Source organism: Liolophura sinensis, chromosome 1 (assembly GCF_032854445.1).
Source record: "Liolophura sinensis isolate JHLJ2023 chromosome 1, CUHK_Ljap_v2, whole genome shotgun sequence".
Lineage (NCBI taxonomy): Eukaryota > Metazoa > Mollusca > Polyplacophora > Chitonida > Chitonidae > Liolophura > Liolophura sinensis.
Window position 1 is genome coordinate 7,549,109 of NC_088295.1, and position 19,121 is coordinate 7,568,229.

Sequence of the window (19,121 nt, forward strand, 5' to 3'; positions counted from 1 at the left end):
TACTCTGGCCATGTGAGTGTTTGGAAGGTGATTATTGGCACTGATAGACTTAACGAGGATTGTAATAGATCAGGGAGTTAATGGGTTTGCCTCCATTAATTAGGTCGGGGACAGATGAAGTATGAGGTAACTTGAACCAGCCACTGCCCACTGAAAGCCTGATTTCATAGATAAATTCCCACGTAATGTGCACTTGTGCAATCAGGTGTTTATTAACACTTCCGTATCACAGACTGGTCCATTACTTTCAGCTCTTGTCGAGTAAAATACGTGTTTTATCGGCTAGTCATCAGGCTGAGGAAATGTGGCTTTTGAAAAGTAAGGGGGCAAAACATCCAAAGTGTGATTTGTTGTCAAGGTAAACAATGTAACTAAGGCTAATGCTAACAATTATTATGGCCACATGCAGTATGGCAAACAAGTTAAAACTGGTACCATTGTGATGTTCAATTTTTTTGCCAGCTATTATGTTGACTTTTAAAGTTTCTTGATTTTCTACAGTTTTTTTTTTTTTTTTTGCATGTTTGCATTATAATCTTTAGTGGTCTCTAAAGTTATAGCTTATATAGCTTATAAAGTGTGTAACAAACCAAAGTGATGATGGATAATAGAGCTCAAAATAACCTCCCGACTGCTGTGATCATCCTCTGTGTATTACCTGTAAATCTGAAGTGGTGCAAATTATGTGTAATTTTTTAGTCCTTTTGCATGTTTTCATTGTTGGACTTCATGTGTGCTTGAATGTCATTTATTTATAGTTTATACTGATAACACTATGTTTGCTAATAAGCTGACCATTCTTGCCAGTGAAGAACCAAATTTTTAAGAGTGATTAAGATTATGGCTTTTAAAATGATTGATAAAAGATTTATCCCTTCTCTCTGTAGTAGTCTAGTGTGAAAATTGCACTTTAAAAGTCGAGTTGTGGTCCGTCTTGCTGTCTTCAGGTATCAGTGTGAAAAGTCGTGTATAGAATTGTAAATTGTGTGTAAAGGTCTGAATATGATGATGGTATTATGAATGAATGAAATGTTGTCAACGCAACTCCTCCTATTAAAAGTTTTCAGAGAATTTTCATGAATGTTGGAGATGTCTTTTCTTTTGGAGACAAGATGTATACGGTATATGATGAAATGTGAAACTTTTTGGTCTCATTGTTGTCATAGATGTCATTTTAATATCATTGTAGAATTTGTACCTAAATGAAATTAGACCCTGTTTACACAGCTTCTCCAAATGAAAAGTGACAGATGTGTGAAGAACTATATATGTAGATATGTATAAGGTTTTGTGTTTTTTGGTCTCAGTCCTTGTATTATTTTGTTCCAAGTTATAGTTTGAAAATAGAATTACCACTTAATGAGTGTAGGGTCAGTTGTTGGTGTTAGAGTTGAGAGTGGAATTTGCCTCTCATGAGGGCTCTTATCAGTGGAAGAATCACTGATCATTGGCCTCTCATAAACCTATTTCCCTGAAACTAACATGAAACTAAATAGACATGCATACAGTACATGTCTTGGTAAGGCCTTTTCATGTGCATCTGTAGGTCTAATGGGTGAAAAAGTATCAGGGTAGTCCAGCATGTAGTCTGCAAAAGATGAATTAGAGCTTGCTTGCACACAAACTGAAGGTTTCTGTGCCTTGGCCAAGCTAATGCAATGTATCCATTGAAGCTTATTTTCCCTGTGCACATATACTGTAATATGGTGTGAAGGGCTGAGTATAAGTGATCAATATTTGGAGTTGATCAATTTCAACAGAATAATTCACAAACTGTTTTCTATAGTAACACCTGTACCATAGAAAGGGCCTTGGAAACTGCCTGACGACCAGATATTTGTTGGCACTATAGGGTGTTGTCTATGACCTAGTTAGTCAGAGAAGCTGAAAGAGACAGTAATTCTCTTGAATATAAAGTGACACTTGTGTCCTGTAGCCAAACTCACACTGGCTGTCACTCTGCTTGGTCCTTGTTACCAATAACTAACAGAATAAAGAATTGTAATTAGGTTGCCATCATTCTACGTTGTATTTAGGACATTGATTATTAATATGATATGAAAAGCATCTGGAAATCAGGTGATATAGTAAGTTCTATATTTGGTACGGATTAAGAGTGTTCAGTAAGGTCACCTTATTGAATACATGCATCATGTGCAAGTATTAAGTGCCATAGCCTGTGTATGTTTTGTGTGGCAATATTAAGTGGGTTAAATACTTAATGATTGGGCAAAATTTGGTGTAACAGTAAGATAATGTCTTCTTCCACTGCTGTGGAGAATGTCTCATGACCTATTAACCTTTATGTCTACATTATGATAAGCCACTCTTTGACCATTAATGGGAACCCATACTGACAGTAGGCAGGATCAAATCATCTTGTAGTCAGATTGGTCTGACTTAATTAATTCAAATTTTAAAAAAATGTAAATGGATATTTAAACTCAAAATGATGATGTGATTAATTACCAGTAACTAAATAAATTATGAAAGTATGATTTCTTACACATATTTTGTTGCTCATGTTAGCGCAGTAAAGGTAGAATTGAGAATCGAACGAGACAAAACACGGGGAAGTAAGGACATATTATTTCATTATGTTGTTGCTATGGAGACGAGTAAGAAGTAATCTCACAGATGTACAATCAGTGTTCTTGAAGAGATGCTTGAAGCATTGATTTGTCCAAGTTGTTATGGTATCTCCATGACAACAGAATCTCCAATTCATTGTGAGGAAAGAATTAAAATAAACATTGTGCAAATAAAACCTAAAATATTCACACATTGGAGACATTTACATGTATTATGGTATACACTAATTGGTATGTTCCAACAAAATCTTTCTGTTTTTCTTTTGCAATGGCTACTGGTGGAACAATCTGAATAAGAGAAAATACATCTCATTCCCCACACCTGGTGGAATTAAATAGTTAAGACTTGTCCATATGATTTCCATCAGAATTACCTTATTTCTATTTTTAGCAAGAATTGAGGATGTTTTACCTTGGTACCAAACTAAACTTATTGATTAGTAATCTACTGAAGGGTGTCATTTTAATATTCTGAAAATTTATGCACCGGGTCTGGGCCCAGATTCACAAAGATGTCTTACATGGAGGATAATCACACATATAGCACAATGGTACAGTAATAGTGAGGTACAAAATATCAAATACAAATGTGTGGTAAAATATCAAATACAGATGTGTGATTAAAAAATGTTGTACATCATTTGTGAAACTGGGCCCTGCTGTGTAGAAACATTTACAGCTAATAAGGCAATACTGTAATTCTTTTCTTTCTAAATATTTTTTCGCATGTTGGCAAGGTGTTTATTCAAGCATGTTCTGAAGGCATTATTCTGATAGACTGATAAAATTACCCTGAAATTGGCCAGCCCAACAGTGTAGTTTTGTTTCCAAAATCAAGTTCAAAATGTGCATAAATTGCGCTGAAAGTTGCTCTATCATATGCCAAAATGTTGAGTGAGTGAGTGCTTGGGGCTTAACGTCGTACTCAACAATTTTTCAGTCATATGACGACGACCAAAATGTTGAGGAATTAGGGCACGTGATATGTGTTCATACATACTACAGGTTAAGAATATTACTGTTTGAAAGGCCTTAAAATGATGTTCTTGGTGCCAACACTTAAATGTTTCTAATACAAAATTAAATTGTTGCTTGCGTTCACCTGCAACCTTGGATAGGGAATTTTTACAAGCTTTGGCAACAGTCCATGGTCAACTGTGCTTCTATATTTGGTATCTCGTCATGGTCTTACATGGTCGTACAAGTTTGTTGGTGATCACCTTTTTTTCCACCAATATGGCAGTTGATATAAACTCACTCTGCTGATGAAAATTGGTTTGGCGATACATGGGTGTGTCACCCAGATCCCAGGAGCAGCATTAGAGAGGTGTTTAATTTTGTACTTGTATCTGATCTATAGAAACATGTAGTAACAGACTGATCTGTTTTCTTAGTTACCATGGCACCCTTACTCCAAGTGGGCCGTCCTCACCATTGTACGAGGCAGACACACAAAGCACCCTATCGGCCTCCAATTGCTGGACAACAGCAAGTGGTAATACAACGGGGCGTAGCCGTAGCAGCGTAGACTCCACCTACTCCTGGGGTGATGACGTAAGTACACCATGTTACATGTACATGTAATCATTTGATCATTGATGTCTGGAAATGGTTTGGGTAGTGAGTATTCAGTGTACATGTACATTTTGTCTCTTTCATCATGAACTACTTTGCATAATTTGCAGGAATTTGATCGTCATGCATCAAAGACAGTGCGCAATCTGTTTGAGGAGATTGACTCCATGTTGTATGAGGAGCGGAGAGATGGCCCCGAAAACAGCTACAGGGAATGCAGGGAATGGGTTTCACAATTTCCTCATCTACGGTCAGTTGGAACATCTGAAGTAGTTCTTCAGCCTTTCACATGTTTGCTAAATGTTTATATTCAAGTCCCTTCTGAGAACATTGTTCTGTGTAGACTGATAAAATACACTCCAGCTCATGCTGGCTTCCTCTCTGGCCGTATGTGGGAAGGTCTGGCAGATGGTTGTGGGTTTCCCCCGGGCTCTGCCCGGTTTCCTCCTTCCATAATGTTGTCCGCCGTATTATAAGTGAAATATTCTTGAGTACGACATAAAACACCAATCAAAAAACAAAAAAAGTACACTGATAGAAGCCACGATTTTGATACATGTATCTTTGCATGTAATCTACATGAAAGATATTGGCTATCATGTACTTTTGTACTGTTCTTGGTTTTGGTGGACTTTTACAGTCATTGTGTATGCATGTATACATGTATTTATAATAGTCAGTATGGTTTGTGCAGTAGCCTTTTCAGACTTGGTCTAATGTCTCTGTCAGGGAATCCATTTGGGAAAACTTTGGTATAGAACTATTACAGCAGGGGTTGAAATTTTAAATATCAAAATTTTTTTTAAGGGCAAACCTTCAAAATTTGTTCAATGCATTGCCAGATAACTACAGTGTACCATCAGTGCCTTGGTATATGTGTTAATGTATATATCTGGTATTACAGATAGTAGTATATCTGTCTCTGTGTATGTGTGGCAAGATAGTTGTATCGGTATCAGCCTTTCTGCTTGGCAGGATTCTGCATGGGATCAGTGTCAGTTGATCTACATGTGCTTGACAGACTTCTTGTATAACCATGTTTCTGCTTGGATGGGTACTGGCATCTGTATCAGTGTACATGTATTTCTTTGGCAGAAACATGGGAACTGTGTCAGTGTAAATTGTTTGTATGCTTGGCAGGATTCTTGGATCATTGTCTGTGGATCTGCTTGACAAAAATTTTGGATCAGTGTAACTGCTTGGCAGGATTCTGGCAACTGTGTAACTGCTTGGCAGGATTCTGGGATCAGTGTTTTTGGTGGGCAGGATTCTGGGATCTATGTCATTGGATCTGCTTGGCAAAGATTCTGTATTGGTATCTGTTTCTGTGTACATATACATGAATCTGTTTGATAGGCATCTGGTATATATGTCATTATATATGTCAGTTCTGTTGATGTGATTCTGAGATCTGTACAATAAAGTATGTCATGCCGTATATCCTTTTAACAGGGTTCTTGGGGTGCAGGGAGTGGAACCTAAAGAGGCAGGGTATATGGCTATTCCCAGAGACTCTCCTCGATATGGCTGCAGCAGTGTTCTCCAAGATGTCACGGAGCAGGACATCTTCTCCACAACTCAGGATCTGCAGGGGTGAGTTCAGCATTCCCATTAGCTCACAGCAACTGGCCACACATGAAACACTGAAACTGCATGGACCATGCACTACAGATTACATGTACCATGGATTGCAAATTACATGTGCGTATACCATGCACCACAAACAACATGTTCCAAATAATTTATGCACTGCAGACTATATGTACTATACTCCACAGACTGCATGTCCCATGCACTGCAGATTAGTTAGTCTTGGACAGGTAGCCTGAGACCTTGTACATGTACTGCAAAAGATTCCTTTTTACACTCACTGTAGCTCTCCAAAAAACAGCAGCAATTCATATTCACCACAGAACAAGCATTCCTGAACACCTGTCTATGTTAAAGATATTCAACCTGTTCCTTTTCTTAACACTACATTTGCCATAGTGATTGATGAAGCTCAGAACGAGTAGCTGTAATGTCACCCAAGCTCAGATCCAGTGGTTGCATTGCACGTCGTATAATGTTACTGAATCTCAAAATGATTTGTTGTACGGTGCGCTGTGTTACTGAAGTTCAGAATTACTTGTAGTCAGTCTACTGTACCTGTAATGTCACCCAAGCTCAGAATCAGTGGTTGCATTGTGTCTGTAATATGGTTGTACTGTAGTATGTGTTGCTGTTCAGAATGACTTTTAAGAGCTGATGTCATGATGCCATGTATGCAGATTACAAGTGTCAGGCCGCGCGGTGTCAGCTAAGCCCTGCCCTGTGGACAGCAAAACTCACCGACCTCCAGCAGAGCTCAGTTACCTGGAGGAGGAGGTCTTTGCCCAGGAGGGAGAGTATGAGGAAATTCTGGCAGTGGATCATCGGGACATGTGAGTACTGCTTGTGGTCATCATGTAATACAGTCAAGATTAGCACTCTGCTCAGGCACCTGATCTGAAGAAAGTGAAAATCTGTACTATCTTGGCACTATTTCTTGCACTAGTCACTTTGCATCTGGAAAGTGTTTGGGCTTCCAAACTGTTGGTCGCCTAAATTAAACAAGCTGTATTTAAAGTAATAAGTAAATTAAACAAAAATATGATGGTTTACTAATACAAAGTGAAGTTTTCATCTACGTTTCTTTCATTCACAGACTTAAAAGTTTTTAGAAAACATTTATTTGAGTTGAATTTTAAAAATGTCTTTGTGCATATGCTGTCACATTGTCATCATTAAAGTTTGGAATAAATGTTCAATGCTCTTCTAGATATGGCCTTGATCATACATGTAAATCACTGAAGGTGGAAATTTTCTTCAAGTGTATAAGTGTCTGTAAGGTTAAGTTATATCATCACAAAATCATGGTCAGATTATATCAGCCAGTTTTGGGGAAATAGACGAATAGACAAAACTCTGTCCAATCCAGCAAGTTGACAATGCTTTTTACATGTATATCTAGTATGGCACTAGGTACTGAATGAACACAGGCCACAGATTTTTGATTGTCTTACACCATTAACTGTAGATGTGTGTTTCATTTGATTAGTGTTAAAGCACATACTCAAGAACTTTTTACTTCTACAAGAAACCAAAAGGTTTTTGGGGTGTGGGGAACTGGGGGCTTGAGAACCCCATGGAGCCAGCCATTTAGCTGTCTGAGTAATGAGTCTTCCTATATCAAGTGTATATTATAGGTTGTTTGGTAATGGATTTGTGTAATGAATTTTTCCCCCTCAGGTTTGAAGATGCATTAGAGCAGAAGAGAAACATTATCCCTCGCAGGCGGCGGCTAGGCTTTCCTCCTGTCACCCCTAACGCTTGCCTTCGAGATACTGTGTCCTGTGCTGTATTCGACTACATCTGGATAGAGGTACATCAGATATTAAATTGAGCTTATGGAAGATATTGTTGTCGATCATCCAATCATTGGTAACCAAGAAAACCATTGGTGATTACATGTATAGGAAATAATCCAGGGCTTATGAAGAATTTGTAAGACTATCAGTGGTAACGGTCTCAGAATCAAGGTTGAAATTTCCCTACTTAATAAACTTAAAAGTTGCTATACAGGCGTGCCATAAGCAAATGAGTTGTCATTCCCTTAAAAACTACAAGCTTACAGCTTTAAAATATTGTGTAGTAAACTTCTGTAAAGTTCTGTGTTATATAGTATTAAAATGTTTAGTTTGTTGTAAAGGTAAAGCATTAGCCCCAGCTAGTACTGACTGCTACATGTATATTTTCGCAGTTCCTGGAATGGGCCGGCAAATTGATCAAACATTACTCATCAGTTCTATTAGGTAAGCATATGACATCAAGATGTTTTTCCTTTATATGGTTATATCTGGCTGAACATGTATCTATATCTAGAGAAAAGAATGATTTGGGATAGTATAAGTATTGTTCAAATATTCTTGTATAGCTGAGCTATGTATATTGTACCATGCTTTAATACTGTCTACAGAAAGTTAGAGCAGTTTGTCAGCACTGCAGTTGTTTTTTGATGTTTAGAACTTTTTGGAATGTCTGTTAATTCACGTTTTAACATAAACAGATATAATGCAGAATTGGGTTATTGTGTGGTAATGGAATTTTGTTTTTACTCATTTTGTATCTGAATTGACAATGTCTCGTCAAATTTCAGAAAACACTGTGAACCCCACCTTGCCAAATCCACTGGATGCCATATTGTCAAAGGTAAGTCTTTTGGTGACTCTAATGGTTCTTTCTGCTAAAGAAAATATTATATTTCCCTACTCTGGTCGTAGCCTGTCTTTGTCTCTCTCTGGTTCTTGCAATACATCTTCATTGTATTTGTCGAGGAGTATTTTTACGCAAAAATCTTTTGTGTTACAGACTAATAGACTGTCAGCCGGCACTTCAGGTCTGGAATCTCGTGGGCCATCACTGGGAGATGTGCTCACTGTGTCCAGGAAAGAACTCCAGCTCAGGGAAAAGTCCAACCTACAGTAAGTTGCTGTGGATGTTTCTGGACAAGCATTCAGTAAGATACGGTGGGGTTTGTCATGTGGTTGTTTAAGGTTTGTAAGTGGTATGTATTCACACTGGGTTATTGAGTTGTTTTTCTCTCAGTCACTAAGACATTTGGGGTGTTGGTTCAGTCTCAGACAGGAATAATTGGAGATTGCCCAACTTGGCTTGTTTACAGGACTTTGGTGATAAATGCTCATTTGTCGGTAAAGGAAGTCTTACGTGAAGTTTGTTTTTGATTACTTGCCTTCCACCTGACCGCTCTTTTGGGCGGTGAAAAACTATACAAAGTCCTAACCTCAGTTCTCAAGTCCTAAGATGTATATGGTGGAGTTTACTGTTCAGTTTGCAGCTGGTCATCCCTTGCATCTGGTCATCTCAGATATATCAACAGGTATGTGTTCGGTACGGAGTGTAAATATGGCCTTCCCATGATTGTATCATTACAGGGACATAGCTGAGGCACAGTCTCCACTACCTGCCCTGGAGAACCATCCAAACCACACAGGTGTGATGGCTGTGAGACGCCAGCGCCCAGGCAGCGTCCGCTTACTCTCTGCCACCCTGCGACGCCCTGTGGGCCCCAGGACAGGTCCCGGGGTCCGCCTTACTCCACTCCATGTCACTTCTCACCTTTCAGAGAGCAGATCACGCACACCTAGTGTTGTAAGTCCAAGTTGAAATACCTCTCTATTGGAATTATTTAGTTATGAATATGTTCACAATATATATGAGGGAGCGTATTTATTATGTCAAACTTCAAAAAAGTCTTAAATGAACCTATAGAGGATGAGCCAATCAGAAATCAGGCAAAATGTATCACCTGAAATATACTAAACTTTAGGTGAAATACAAAACTTCTAGCCATGATACCTGTATCATGAATAAATGACTATAGGTGAAAATAGTCCACCTTTGCAGAGTAGTGTTGCAGAAAGAGCCAATATCGTCTTGCCCTATGTACATGTAAATCTTCACGAGTTAAGACCTACAAAATGGCAATCTGTGGTGGATGAGCATCATTAAAGGAATTTGGCTAGAAGTTTTGTATTTCACCTAAAGTTTAGTATATTTCAGGTGATACATTTTGCCTGATTTCTGATTGGCTCATCCTCTATAGGTTCATTTAAGACTTTTTTGAAGTTTGATTACAATCTTATCAGAAAAACTTACATGTAAGTGTTGGATCAAAAGTGTCACTTTAAGGTCTTTATACCCTTCTGATAATGCATTTTTGCATACAAAATTTTAGGTGAAATATAGTAACTGTTTGAGGGATATTCAGTTAATGTCTTTATAAAAGTAATTGCTGTAGTGCCATAATGCTACATGTACATACAGTTACACGTAGTGGATCATGTTGCCATTCTCTTTCCAGGAGGATACTCGCAGTCTGCAGATGCAGAACGAGGTTCTAGTTGGACACCGGCTGCCAATTGGCTCTGACCGTCTCCAGTCCCCACCCTCTGGCCTACGGAACAGTGCCCTTCCACCACTTGACATGATTGTGCGCTATAATAACATGGTTTGTGTGTGCCCTGATTGAGTGGCCTCCCTTCTCTCCTCTCTAACTGTCACCAAAGCCTGCCAAATAACAAAACCCATCATGTGTCTTGTTTGCGCTACCTGCCACCAGGTGGCACTAGTGCTTTTTGGCACCTGGTGGTTTGTGGGGGAAACAGGCCATGGAGTGATGGAGAAAATTCTGCTACCACTGACATGTTGTTTGTTTGGGGCAAATTTGTGTTGTTCTTTACTTGAGTGTGTTAACATCAAAATCTTGTTTTTTCTCTCTTGCACGTCATTGGTATATATCAGCTGAACATTGATTTAAACGGTTGAATTGTTAAACATAGTTAGATAATGTATGAGCAGGACCAGGTTGTTCAAAACTGATTTGAGACTTAATGCCAGGTTTAACTTTAAGCCAATTCTTCAATTTTGTACTTAGCCTAAAAAAATTGTGTAACATTATAATAAATATGAACTTAGAATGCTGCTCTTATACTTTCACTTTGGTGAATTGGCTGCTGAGTTTGGCCAGAAATTTAAATATAAATTGTGACTTAATAGCAGTATTAATTAATACATTTTGGAATAACTGAGCCCAGCATGTTTATCATCTTTGAGAATTTGTCTTGATAAAATCTTCTCTAAATATTCTTCCTGAGATTGTTGATGATCATATGCATACGTGTAGTGACAACTAGTGCTTATAAATTCTCAAAATATATATGTTCTTATAATGTAATACAGGTTTGTTACATTGTAATACAAGTTTGTTACAGTGTTATACAGAGGTCTCTGAAGCCTCCCTGCTCTGACCTGTTTCAGAAACGTGCTCACAACCGTGCCAGCAGTGCACTGGTCACAGACAAGGAATCCTCCCTGAGGCTGTCCAACAGGGAAAAGTACCTGCAAACTCAGGAGAGCTTTGCAGTGGCGCGTCCCAGCACTACGCATGCCTTCCACAGGGTCAGTACATGTAGCAACCCATTGTTGACTGCAGTGTTACATATATATTTTGTAGGCTAAGATGAAGTACTAAAAATAATTTTCCTTGAACATGATTGTGAGTATAGTGTGGAATGCAGGATACAAAACAGTTTACTAAAAACACACTGTTTAATAACATTATATTGATTGTGGTGCTCTTTGAAGGGTAAAAGTGGTGTACAAATAACGCAGTGTGTCGACGTTGTCCTACAACACGATTTCCTTGGTGAGGGTGGCATTATATTTATAAAATTAGTTGTGTACCAGTGACACAGTTTCTCGTTTAATGTGATACTGTATGTGATGTTACAGTCCGATACCCCGGGAAGCTATGGGAATGTAGCAAGTCGACGGTCCTCCACACCTCTGGGCTTTTACACTATGACAGCCAGGCAGGGACACTCATTAGGTAAGTCTCCAGTAGTAGTGAGGGACAATCAAGTGAACAGCTGCGGGACAGGCTTACTAATGCGTCTTATGGTGGACCTGATTTACATGCACATTCCACTAGTGGGATCAGTTCACTCATACAAGAATCAGTTGACATAACTTAAGTTTGTGCATATTTTTCTTGCAGGTGCACCAAACTACCTGGGTGTGACGGGCAGTGGGATTTCGCAGCAGCCCGCTGACCTCAACCACCTCACTCCAGAAAACCCTACTGACTCAGAAGGGTATCAAGAAGTCATCCACAGCCAGTGGAGTGAGTTGTCTCCCTTTGTTATCAACGCTTTGCTGGCTTGTTTTCATAGCAGCTTTGCTTTTCTGGCTTCCTCAGGTTGCTTTGTACCCCTCACACAGTTTTGTATATTATTGTGGATAGATCTGTGTATCCTTATGTGCAAGTCATGTAGATTTGCTGTGCATACATCCATCCACCCTCTCCTAAAAAGTTTTTAGTATCTTTATCAAGTTGGGTGAAACTCAAATCACTGGGTGAGTAGAACCTAGTGAAAATGAATAGTGTAGAACAATTACTGATCTATGACATATTTGTCATATCATAGTACTTACATCTATTTAGCTTATGTACTCTTATTACTGTTGTTAAACATCTCAGATTTGGTAAAACTTCATGCATGAATCTAGTGTTGGGCCCATTCCTACATTATAACTACATTTTTTTGATTGGGGAACTATTGTGACATTCATTTCAATTTCTATCAAGTATGTCTAACATGTATGGATATTAGGTACTTTTTGTTTGGCACTTTTTCATTTCTTTACATGAATGTAGTTACTGTGTCATCGATACATTCCATCAATGCACTGCTACATCTCTTGACATCAAGGCATATATATGTACTGTGTGTAGACCCCCCAAAGCTAGCCCTGCCATTTCATAGGTACCCTGCTACATCTCTTGACATGAAGGCAAATAGTGTGTGTATAGGCCCCTGAGAGTCAGCTCTCCCATTCCATCGATACACTGCTACATCTCTTGACATGAAGGTAATTACTGTATGTAGGCCCCACAGAGTTAGCCCTCCCATTCCATCAATACACTGCTACACCTCAAGACATGAAGGTATGTAATGTGTGTAGGCTTCTGAGAGCCAGCCCTCCCATCTGTTGACATGAAGATATTTACTGTATGTAGGTCCTCGAGAGTTAGCCCATCCCCGCCTTATTGAGGTACAGAGGAATACTCCACCACTTCAGCTGTTTCACCGCCGATTATAAGTTAGTCAGTTTGGTAAACAGGGTTCTAACAATACACATGCACTTTTCAAACTCACAAAGAAGAATCTAATACTTGAAGTTACCTGATGATGTTGAGAGATTAAAGCACAGTTTCTTATTTTCTTACCTGCATGATCACACCCTATTTTTCTCACTTGAAAGATAGCCTCTACACCTGTTTTACTTTTTAACCCTGTTTTTAACTTGAGTGATTGAATTTACACACTGTTGTTTTACCTGATGAGTGATTTTAGTCACACACTGTTGTTTTACCTGTTGAGTGATTGGAGTGACACACTGTTGTTTTACCTGTTGAGTGATTGGAGTGACACATTGTTGTTTTACCTGAGTGATTTTAGTCACACACTTTTGTTTTATCTGAGTGATTGCCTTTACACCATGTTGATTTACCTGAGTGATTGGCATTTCATACACCATGTTGATTTACCTGAGTGATTGGCGTTACACCATGTTGATTTACCTAAGTGATTGACTTTACACCATGCTGATTTACCTGAGTGATTGCCTTTACAACGTGTTCATTTACCTGAGTGATTGCATTACATCTTGTTTCTTTCTACAGGTTTTAATGGGGACTACTGACTTATTTGACATGTAATGTGCCTCTTTGTGTTTATTTGCTTGCTTCATTAAGATTTTGTCCCATTTAAAATTTCGAATGAAAAAATTTCACATTCTTATTTATTTGAATGGTTTGGAGGTTCAATTATTTGAACTTATTAATGTCATTTTTACTTCATTTAATGTGATGTACAAAAGAAACTTGACAGCTGTTGATTTCCTGAAAGAATGTAAAAGTAAAATGTAATGTTATTTGGTGTGGAATTGTTTCTCAAGACACCAGTGATGAAATTTTGAGTGAAAGTAGTTCTTGGTCATGTTTGTCAGGAGCTTTGACACAATAGCAGACAAATAATTATCAGTCTTCATAGACAGTTTAGCCATATTGATCCAGCTGCTATATTGATCCAGTGGAAGCAAACTAAGGCTCACAACCGCTGCTGTAGTGGATTAGTAGCTTCTGTAGGTTACAGTCTCCTTAGTACAGTAGCATTATGTCATCGCATTAGAAGAAATGCAGTGATCAGACGTTTACGTCCTCCAGGTATCAGGGCCACATTCCTGTGGGATGTCCTAATCATTAAGGTCACTGTGTTGCGTTTGGCAAGGACTTGACTGGGTTCAGGTGTACGTGAACATTGAGGAGAAATCGTTAGCACCGTCATGTTTCCGAGAAATCCATCCCCTGGGTGGCAAGGGAATAATGGCTTTGGGAGACATTTCGGGGGTAACAAAATACCTTTCTGACCACCATACAATAGTACAACTGATATAGGAAATCAGCCTTGTTGGCAGTGTTTCTTCCTTTTCTACAACAATAGCCAGAGACAACCATTTCCAGCACTACAAAGCCAGACCATACAAAATCTAATTTTAATACATTGAACCATAATAATGTCGCCCACTGAACAGCTCTGGCATCATTATGGCAGACAGCTGAGCCGCCAAGTTACAACAACCAGAAAATTTGCTGTATAAGCTGGAACAGGCTATGTATGATGAGATTAGGCGAATCTTTGGTGGCATCATTGTCTTTTTATGTGGCAATCAGCAATGGCTTATATTATTGACAACTGAAGTCATGAGGTCACAAGATAGAAGATAGTGGCCAACATTCAACCTCAAAGCAAATGATCTTGCTTCATTCTTGACAGATACTTGAATGTTGGCAGTGTTTATGCACAGGTGTCACTGCAGGCATTGTCACCATTAACACCTGCCTGTGATAGATGGATGTTGTATGAATCAGTTCAGTGTGTTTTTGGTGTATGAACAAAAAGGACATGAGTATCAAAGTTTCTATTGTACATCATTTTATATTTACCTGTACATTTAGATCATTAAGAATTATTATCAGTAACTTTGTAACTTGAAAGCTCAGACTTTCTGTTTTATATCGTATTAAGAAGTAAAAGGTACTTTTGTCGATGTCAACTTATTAGGTGCAATGTACATGTAGATGTGAAACATTGTTTGTTATTTGTCAAGTATTATATATGTATTATACATGTGTCCCTGTATTATTATACATGTATTTCCTCACATGATAACTTGTGTACAATTGAAATTAATGTCCTGGTGAACAGACAGCTTATAATCACATAATATTTTAAATAGTGTTGAGCAAGCAATTTATCCTTTTTACATTTAATTGTAGAGCAAAACGACAGTAGCCTGTTGATTGAATGTATTTTAATCATGTTAATTTCATTTTAAAGAATGCAATGTCTATGGTGGCTTGAAGGAAATGTCTGTTATTTTCTAAGAAGATTAGCAGTTTGATTTTTTTTATTTCAGCTCCAACAGCTACAAGAAACAACCCTTATGGAAAGAATAGACAACAGAGCTCCTATCTTATGTCTAGAGTGTGAACGTCATACCAATACATGTCTGCCATTGCTCTACAATTATAGAGTTGTAAAGGCTGAAGGTCCTGATCAGCTAGTCTGCCTTGGCTCTTTAACCATTGAGCTTTTATCTGATGTCTAAAGTGTGAAGGTCATATCATTCCAGTCTACCATGGTCCTTCAGCCATAGAGCTCTTATCTGATGTCTACAGTGTGAAAAACTGCCATGGCTCTTCAACCACAGAGCTGTTATCTGACACCTACAGTGTGAAAGACTGCCATGGCTCTTCAACCACAGAACTGTTATCTGACTCCTACAGTATGAAAGACTGCCATGGCTCTTCAACCACAGAGCTGTTATCTGACGCCTACAGTATGAAAGACTGCCATGGCTCTTCAGCTGTAGAGCTGTTATTTGACGCCTACAGTGTGAAAGACTGCCATGGCTCTTCAGCCAGAGAGCTCTTATCTGATGTCTACAGTGTGAAAGACTGCCATGACTCTTCAACAACAGAGCTGTTATCTGTTGTCTACAGTATGAAAGACTGCCATGGCTTTTCAGCTGTAGAGCTCATATCTGACGTCTACAGTATGAAAGACTGCCATGGCTCTTTAACCATAGAGCTGTTATCTGACACCCACAGGGTGAAAGACTGCCATGGCTCTTCAACCAGAGAGCTCTTATCTGATATCTACAGTGTGAAAGACTGCCATGGCTGTTCAACCACAGAGCTGTTATCTGACGCCTACATTGTGAAAAACTGCCATGGCTCTTCAACCACAGAGCTGTTATTTGACACCTGCAGTGTGAAAGACTGCCATGGCTCTTCAGCCATAAAGTTCTTATCTGATGTCTTCATTGAAAGACTGCCATGGATCTTCAACCACAGAGGTCTTGAATGATGTCTAAATCACAAAGTTTCCATGCAAACAGTCTGTGTGGATAGGTCAATCTGTGAATTACCATACAGATAAGGAATGATGTCACAAGTTGACAACATATCACAAAACATGCGTAGTCTCTGAGAATCTGGCTGCAGTGCTCAACTTTACAGAAAAAGTTCATGTACAGTGTAGCTGGTTCAGCGCCATGATCATGGAAATCACTGTTTCCATGTAGGATGTTCTCATACCTACCTTTAAGGTCATCATGAAATGTCATCACATGTACCATGAATGCAGTAAAAAGTGATCTCATGCAGGAAGCTATCATGTGTACCACAAAATGGTAATCACTAATTTCACACGGGATGCTATGACAGCTAAAATGAGTCTAACAGATGCATCATTTCAGATCAACAGGATGTTCCAATATTCTGTGACCTTGTAAGAAAATTTGATTGGCTTATGTGTGACCAAGTACATTATCTGTGTTCCGTTTACAGTTTAAGGTTTTGTTTTTGTTAGAATACCAATTGAAATGATCTGAATTTTTTAAATTGTTATATATATTGTTGAATGCATGTCTGTGATACATATTGGACTAGAATGTGAATAAGCAGCCAGCCATGTCCCGCATACACAAGCATTGTCATATCCCCTTGGTATAACCATGCATGACATATACATGTATCATAATGACATGTACTTATAGAATCAGCTATGTACAAGAGAGAAGACTTATATTACTGAGATGGCTGATACATGTATCGTGTTGGTTACAAATGGAGATTCCAATTAAACCTACACATATAAAACCATAACATATATATGAAATGAGTTCAACGTCATCTGTTTCTGATCTGAATTTATTTACAGCTGTATGTTGTTTGGGATGAATCAGTAGGCTGCGGTAGATAGATTCTCTCCCTTGTTTGTGGTAGCGACATTAATGTAACCACATTGGTAACGTGTTCTTGGATCTGTTCATTGTAGGACATTCAAACATTAACGTAGAGTCTGAAACAGCCTCACTTTGAATGTAGCAACCAAAAGCCTTATGATACATGTAAATCAATGGTGTGATGTAGCATTTCTACTTCTCAGGCTGGCAGTGAGTGGACATTTTTCGAATAGGTTCCGTCTGCACTGTGTTGCATATTTTGGCTGTCTGGAACAGCCAGAAATGTAAAAAGGTTGCCGCACTAGATTTCCACACATTTGTAGTACGTCTGTGTGTGCAGAAGAGACAGCTCAGTATGTACATGAATGTAAAATTTGTGCCAGGTGACCCAATAGTTTGCCACTAGGAAGCTTGTAGTATGCTGATGGCAGACAAACACTTGTACAGATATTGCATGACGATGTATCCACAGGTTCAGGATGGACCCCAAAACTTTTCAAACGTCCCAAAGCTCGGATTTCTGGCTGCTTATACAGTACATTGCTTGCTTCACCCATTTATTCTCCAGGAAATGTAAATTCACACAGTTCAAAGTATGAATCTCAGTCATGTCTGTGTAAACATAACAGATGATTGATGAGCTCCAACAAGCACAGTTATTACCTCTTGCCTGGCTAAGTTCAGGTTCTCAGGGATGTCTGTGTCATTTCACCGTAACACAGTATATCAGATATATGGGATATTTTTCAGCTAATCTAAACCCTTGCCTTTTGGTAGGCAAGGCATATAGATCAGAGTCATTGTAGTTGAAATAAAGAGACACAACTGCAAACCAACACCGACAGCATTTCGTGATAGTATACTACCTCTTTGGTTTGCTCCCTGTCATGGCATGTCTCTGACTTTTACCATTTTAATCTTATGGAATAACTTCAGCACTGATCTAGACTACAGACGGATCTATGCATCTCCATGGATGTTAACATAGCTCATGTCCATCTATTATTATTAAGTTAAACACGGTTCTTCACAAACTACCTCTGTTAAGACTACCTGCACAAACCATGTGTTTAAGGAAGAATGACCGTTGATGTTTACCCCTGATATGCCTGAGTGAGAGGACTAGCACATGTAAACATTGTGGCAGCATACTGACAAATGGTTCTTGATCAGTGGAGAAGGCTCAATCATTTTATCATTTTATATGAGTGATTTACATGTATGTTTTTATGTATATCATGAGTGAAATGCTACGTAATTGTACTATAATCAAGAATTTTAGATCATGTTAAAGAACTTGATGAAAAAAAAAAACAAACAGTAATTCTTCTTATGGTACAGTAGTGTTCCTTTTTTTATTTTTATCATTTCTTTTCTTTTAATAGCCTGACTGATAAATCTTCTTGGACTCATAGTTATTCAACATGTGCTTGTAAACTGGAGACAGATACATGTGTATGTAGTTATACAAGATGCACAATGTACACATGGTTGTGCAACATGCATGTAGACCATGTGTGTATAACAGTGGACACTGGTTGTGCAATGCAGACCATGTACATGTATACGATGGGCAGATACATGAAGTTGCACAACCAAGTTATACCAGGAGTAGATTGTTGTGCAACAGAGCTGGTACACAATGGTGAATAGATGACTGCCTCAGAATGGTTAAATCATTTAAAGAAAATAAACTGGTATGTTAATATAGACAGGCAGCTGAGCCAAAGGCTTACAGAATTTATCCTGTGTACTATAGGTTATAATTATATATAGTAAAACAGGTGTGTCATGAGCAGATAATTGTACAACATGGGATTTGTGTACCTTGGCAGTTGTACAACATGGAACATATTAAATATCGTTGATGATGTCATTATTATGTCATTATGTGTACATGTGTATAAAACAAATGTATGTCTCCCAAAAGTCTGTATGTGGACCTGTTCTCCAGATATAGCTGGACATCCATTATAAGTGCTAATTAACACATTATTTTCAGTAAGTAATGTGCAATATTATGTACATGAATAAAGAGTT

General features: G+C 38.5%; 2 protein-coding genes across 4 annotated transcripts in view; both read left to right on the top strand.

Annotated features, from left to right (window-relative positions):
- The window catches only part of LOC135480822 (protein FAM149B1-like), a 37,348-nt gene extending 18,227 nt beyond the window's left edge, over nt 1–19,121 (top strand). For 2 of the 3 annotated variants that reach the window (XM_064760768.1, XM_064760753.1), the window contains exons 3-16: nt 3,986–4,145; nt 4,277–4,416; nt 5,619–5,759; nt 6,437–6,589; nt 7,437–7,569; nt 7,948–7,999; nt 8,344–8,396; nt 8,556–8,668; nt 9,140–9,356; nt 10,069–10,215; nt 11,025–11,165; nt 11,499–11,595; nt 11,764–11,889; nt 15,249–19,121. In XM_064760768.1, coding sequence (XP_064616838.1) covers nt 3,986–4,145; nt 4,277–4,416; nt 5,619–5,759; nt 6,437–6,589; nt 7,437–7,569; nt 7,948–7,999; nt 8,344–8,396; nt 8,556–8,668; nt 9,140–9,356; nt 10,069–10,215; nt 11,025–11,165; nt 11,499–11,595; nt 11,764–11,889; nt 15,249–15,322 — 1,747 coding nt within the window. In that variant the 3' untranslated portion in view covers nt 15,323–19,121. Of the gene's footprint in view, nt 1–3,985; nt 4,146–4,276; nt 4,417–5,618; nt 5,760–6,436; nt 6,590–7,436; nt 7,570–7,947; nt 8,000–8,343; nt 8,397–8,555; nt 8,669–9,139; nt 9,357–10,068; nt 10,216–11,024; nt 11,166–11,498; nt 11,596–11,763; nt 11,890–13,452; nt 13,485–15,248 lie in introns of all 3 variants that reach the window. The other variant, XM_064760760.1, reaches the window with a different exon arrangement.
- LOC135477236 (uncharacterized) lies at nt 15,620–16,201 on the top strand. Its single transcript, XM_064757719.1, has one exon. The coding sequence runs from the start codon at nt 15,620–15,622 to the stop codon at nt 16,199–16,201; it is 582 nt and encodes a 193-aa protein (XP_064613789.1).